The 5,847-nt window shown below is 33.2% G+C and overlaps 1 protein-coding gene across 1 annotated transcript; it reads left to right on the forward strand.

The window, feature by feature from the left end:
* Positions 1–693: 693 nt before the first annotated feature.
* On the forward strand, positions 694–5,495 carry LOC107924354 (uncharacterized). Its single transcript, XM_016854758.2, has 9 exons — positions 694–1,234; positions 1,312–1,467; positions 2,248–2,328; positions 2,439–2,527; positions 2,620–2,694; positions 3,907–3,968; positions 4,061–4,126; positions 4,611–4,787; positions 5,106–5,495. The coding sequence occupies exons 2-9, from the start codon at positions 1,345–1,347 to the stop codon at positions 5,201–5,203; spliced, it is 771 nt and encodes a 256-aa protein (XP_016710247.1). The 5' UTR covers positions 694–1,234; positions 1,312–1,344; the 3' UTR covers positions 5,204–5,495.
* Positions 5,496–5,847: the final 352 nt, after the last annotated feature.

A 5,847-nucleotide genomic window follows, 5' to 3' on the forward strand; every position in this document is an offset into this window, starting at 1 on the left:
ATAAATGGTTAAATAACCATTAAGTCTTTTGGTTAATTGCCAGTCAAGTCCTCAAGCATTTTCCAATTTAAAATTTAATACTGATTGAAATTTTCTAATTTAGTCCTTAGACTATAATTATCTACTTTCTCGATTTAATTTCTTTACGAACCACTAATATATTTTCAATTTAAGCATATAAACTCTCCTATACATAATTTTACTAACTTGATTATGGATTTAAATTTCAAAAACACATTTTTTCGACATCTTCTAAAATTATAAGCAACTTTATTTGGGATATAAAAAACAAAATGGGGAAAGAGTATTCGTAGCTAATATAAAAAAGAATTATAAAGAAAACACCAACCATAGATGCCAACTCTATTTAAGATTTAGATTAATTAGAAAAAAAAATCTCTGACACATATGAATATGAACATCAATACAAAACATGAGTTAGAATTAGGTTTACATTAATTAGTCAACTCTTAAATTCATTAATAAAATTAGATTTACGGCATATAGCGAAAACCTATATATATATATATACTTGACACTAAAGGATGTCAAGAAATGTCTAACATATTTATTACGGTGGAGGGTAAAAAAATAATTGCAACTCAATTAGAAACTGCCAAAAATTTGACAATGACCTGTCTACGGTACTTTAATCCATTATATCTCAAATTCAATTGCAACATACAAAAATTTGCAGCGCATATATCAACCATAAACTCCACATGAAGATAATCTTAAAATGAAAACATATTTTTAAAATAATTTTTATAGTATTATATTTAGTAAATAATAAATACTATAATACCAATGCCAAATAAAATTCTTTTATTGAAAAGAAAAGAGGAATGATGGGCTGGGCTAAAGCAGGCGAGCGAGGCTTTTAGGCTTAGTGAATGGCGATGGGAGAGCGCGGTCCAATCGGCGGTAAGACCGCGATTACAGTGAAGAAAAGCCCTACTCCCTCTCAAAGTAGAACTGACATCCCATATCTTTACTTCTTGCTTCTCACTTCTCATAAACATACAAAATCTCCACTCTAAATTTATCGATAATTAAAAACCGTTTCAAGCTACCCGGCCTTATCGCCTGAGGCTTCAACTTCGAGAACCATTATTCCCATTCAAACTTCTGATAGATATACAGAAAAAAAGAAAATACAATACAATAAAATAAAATAAAGGTGTTTGGTCTCAGTTCCAGTTTCAGTCTCTTGCTTTATTTGCATTTAGATAAGGTAAATCCAACAAAACCCAGAGTTTCTTTTCATTGGGGTTTGTGTGTGTGTGTGTGTTTGATTGATTTTTGTTTCAGATTTGAAAGTGGGGGAAGAGGCGATTGAGAAAGATGGATAGGTATCAGAGGGTGGAGAAGCCAAAAGCAGAGATTCTCATAAACGAAAATGAAATTAGGATAACAACACAAGGCAGAATGAGGAATTATATTACCTACGCCACCACTCTCCTCCAAGTAACTTCCTGTTTCTACTCTCTCTTTTAATTTTTACTCTATAGTCTCACTTCCTGTTTTGCTTTGTTTCAGCAATTAATGTTACGTATGTGTGCGTTATAATTGTTTGGATGAAATGCTTCCTATTGAATGAGTAGCTATGTGTCTAACAGGCTTTTGTTAGATTTTTTTCTGAAGTTTTTCCTTTTATTCCGAGATTCATATCCCCATACCCATGTTTAAGTACATAGAATAGATGAGCAGATATATGGGATATCTAACTTTTGAAATTTATGTTGATAAAAAATGTTTCATGGTGTCAATCTTGTGATAATTGGGTTTATGCAAATGCTTCATATTCATGATGGTAAAACCAGTGTAGAGTGGCAATGTTGTGATAAAAATGTATGCCCTCAAGTTCAGTAGGCCTTTTAGGGTATTTATTTAGTTTATGATTTAGATATCAAATATAATTTGGGCCGCTGTTCTATTCGACTGGTTGTGCTCTTAATGGCTAACAGATCTTTGGTATGGTTATAGCAATCGGTTATGGAAATTATATCACGGACAGAGGAGATTTTCTTGAAATTATTTAATGGAAATTGTATTTTCTAGTAAAATTTGAATAGTATGCTTTCTGTAGTTAATCCAGTTAATGGAAAGATTTAATTGGATGATTGCAATTTGAAGTTTAGAAAAATTTCTCCTTTGAAATTTTCCTAGAGGGAAAAAAACTTGGCATTGAATTACTTAATACAAAACTAAATTGTTTTTTCTCTGGTTTTGCCTCTCTATATGTAGGAGAAAGGTTCCAGTGAGATTGTTCTTAAAGCAATGGGAAGAGCCATTAATAAGACTGTGATGATTGCAGAGCTAATCAAGGTAGCATGAAGATGTCTCTCCTTCTAATTCACTCTTCTCAAATACATGTGAACTAATTCATATCTACATATGCCATTTTTCTTTATTTACATCAAGGTTTCTGTTTGCAGAGAAGAATTGCTGATCTTCATCAGAATACTTCAATTGGATCAACTGATATAACCGACATGTGGGAACCACTAGAAGAAGGCCTCCTTCCGTATGAAACATTGACACTTTTATGCTACTCCTTCGCATTGCCATGTTTTAGAGCATATAAATCATGGTGATTGGTTTTCTGTCTTATTACAGTCTGGAGACTACTCGTCATGTTTCGATGATCACTATTACATTATCAAAGAAGGAGCTGGATCTGTCCTCCACAGGGTAAATAACTGAGATCCAAAATTCTATTTACATTTAAACAGTCAGTGTATGCTCCTGCTTATTTTTAATTGTTTAGAAGGTGGTGGTCAGATTTCCGCCTTTGGCTTTAGACCTCCTTGATGTAGGGATGAGCGTTCGATTGAATTGAATCGAATGAAAAAGTTTCGAGTTAATCGAGCATCCTTACCCAATTTGAAATTTTATCAAATCAAGTCGAGTGAGATGGAATTTGAATTGAATCAAATCGAATATATTTGTTCGAGTTAAATTAAAAAAATGATTTTGGGTCCTTGTAGCCATTGCCACCCATCGTAATCAAATTTGTCCGCGTAATCAAAATTGTTATTAACTTTCATCCTTCATAATTTATTTATTAATTTTTTATATACGAAGGTTAGCTTCTTTGCTTGCTAGGTTACTTCATTTATCTTTTGATTCTTGTCACCATGTATTTTGAAATTAAAAAAATATATTAAATGTAGAAAATGTGATTTTTAATAAAAATTATTTTAAATATATAATGTGAAATTGATACCAAAAGAAAATTTTAATACGAATATTTTATGGCATCATTATAATATTAATTTTTGGGGTTTGGAGGAAGTAAAAGTTTTGGGGAGAAGGTAAAAAGAAAAAAGTTCTGGGAGTTTGGGAGGAAGTAAAATTTTGGAGGGAAAGTAAAAGTTTTGAGGGAAAAGTAAAAAGAAAAAAGTTTTGGGGTTTGGGAGAAGTTAAATTTTTGGGGAAAAGTAAAAGGGTATGAGTGGGGGTGGGGGAAGGGAAGTAAAATGGTTTAATATTTGTTCTATTTGAATTATTCGAACTCAAAAATTTAACTCGATTTAAACTCAAAATTCGAAAAAAAATTTGAGTTGATTCAATTAACTCGATTAATTCCATTTGAATAATTTGAAATTTTAATATATTTTTTTTATTTTTTCGAGTTTAATCGAATTTTGCTCATCCCTACCTTGATTCACTTACGATGACCGCTTGTCCTTTGCTTTTGTTTTATCTGAAGAAATGTTTTCTTTTTTCAATGTATAGTTCTTATATATATATAGGTATATATTCTTTTTCTGATTTTCTGTATATGATATGACTTGCTGAATACCAATTATTCAATCTCTCATTGAGAAAATCCATGAGTTTTTCCATTCTTTGGTTTGAAACCTAAGCCCTAGGTCATATCTAATTACACTGAAAATACAGATATCAACCTCCTCTTTCGACTGATCAAGTGAAACCCTTAAATGAATTCGAAGAAGATGGAGGTAAGCAACCTTGTTTGCTAAACAAGCTTATATAAAGGGGGATAAAAAGGAGAGAATGTATTTGTAATATCTAATATTTTGATGTCATCTAGCTCCGGAGGCAGCACTAGGGACACGAGGAAGGGGTCGAGGTGCTCGAGGAAGATCTAGGGGTAGAGGTATTCTTACTATAACATATATAGTTTTCTATTTGAGTATGTCAACTTTTCATTTGCCTTTTACTAATTGCATTTGGAATAATTATCTCAAAGCAACCTTAGTGCATCTAATGACTCCTTTTTTGTGGACGGTGAAATCATGCATCAACTTTACTTTTTTCTTTGGCTATTATTTATTGTTTTTATTTTAGTTTTATTGGTGCACTGATCTACGATATTCTTTGCATCCATAGCTTTCTAGTTTTGCCTTATAAAACCTATGCACTTTCTACAGCATTTATATTATTAACAGACACACACAAAAAAAGGGGGTGGGGTGAAGAATGAATAATGTTGTCTTTTTGAAAGAATTTTATCCTCTTTGAAATTGCAACTGAAGTTCCTTTGATCAATAGCTGCAGAATTGAAGTTGTCATGTTGTGTACTATTATATAACCTGGTGAGTATGCTCATTGCATGCGTTTTACCTCGTTGATGGGTACAGGAATCTATGGTGTAGTAGGGGGATATAATGGTGATGGTTGGGACAGTGGGCGTGGTGTTGGTGGCCGAGCTCGAGGACGTGGAAGAGGTAATTCCTTCCGGGGTCGAGGACGAGGCTATGGTGTTGGAGGGTACTATGACTATGGTGAGTCTGATGCAACGCTTGCCCAAGGACGTGGTAAGTTTGAGATTCGTAACTTTCTCTTGCTTTCTATAGTTCTCTTCAATGTAGAACCATTTATTGGGGTAAACTATCTCCCGTTTTGCCTTAAATCATGTTTTCCAACATTCTTTTCCGGGAGGGGCTGGTTTATTATAAACGTCTTCAAAGGATGGATGCCTAATTTTATTATGATATGAAATGTCATCCTTTTCCATATGTTACATCGGATGACTTAATATTGGATAGTATTGGTGTTTGTTTTGATGTACCTTCCAACATCATTGGGGCTACGTGATTTGCTTTTCATCATGCTTGTATGATTTCAACTTGCAGGTCGTGGTTGTGCCCGGGGAAGAAGGGGGCGTGGGCGTGGGCGTGGGCGTGGTCGGTATTCCAGGTCAGACTTGCCAGTCCAAGCAAACGCGGCTTGAGAAGCAGAAAACATTGTAGTCGGTGTGGTATTTGAATGTAAAATGTGGATGCCTGCTCTGCTTGTTTGTTCATGAGTTGACGATATTTAAGGTAATTTTATGTTTGGCTCCAAAGTAAGTGAAAAAAGGATAGCAGCCTGCCATGGTGGCTTGCAGTTTTGTCATTTCTAATTGTGGTTTAGGGAATACTGTGACAAAGTATTTACGCTTTTACATAGAAAAAGTTGTACAGTTTTATACATCCTTTTTTAAATTTTTTTTAGGAATAATAGAGCAGTACATTCTTATAAAATGTATTTGCATGCTAATTTCCAGAAAATAATAATCAAACTGTAAATAAACTTTTTCGGTGAAAAATTGCGTAATTTAATCCACTTTCCTTTTGAAATCTGGCCATGGACTGGTGAGTAACCAAAATTTAGCGGTGTTGCTGAATTTCATCTTGTGCCTACAGTTTGGTGGATAGTGTGTTTGTTTAGATTCGGTAATATCATGACAAAAAGTAATTAAATATAATATGTAACCTTAGTATGATTATTGATAACATGGATATATGAATATTTAACTTCAAATTTCAGATCATATTTTTCATGAGATTCCAATTTTATCCTTTTTTATTTTGGTTTTAAGTTATTTGAGTTTTT

Source organism: Gossypium hirsutum, chromosome A12 (genome assembly GCF_007990345.1).
Source record: "Gossypium hirsutum isolate 1008001.06 chromosome A12, Gossypium_hirsutum_v2.1, whole genome shotgun sequence".
NCBI lineage: Eukaryota > Viridiplantae > Streptophyta > Magnoliopsida > Malvales > Malvaceae > Gossypium > Gossypium hirsutum.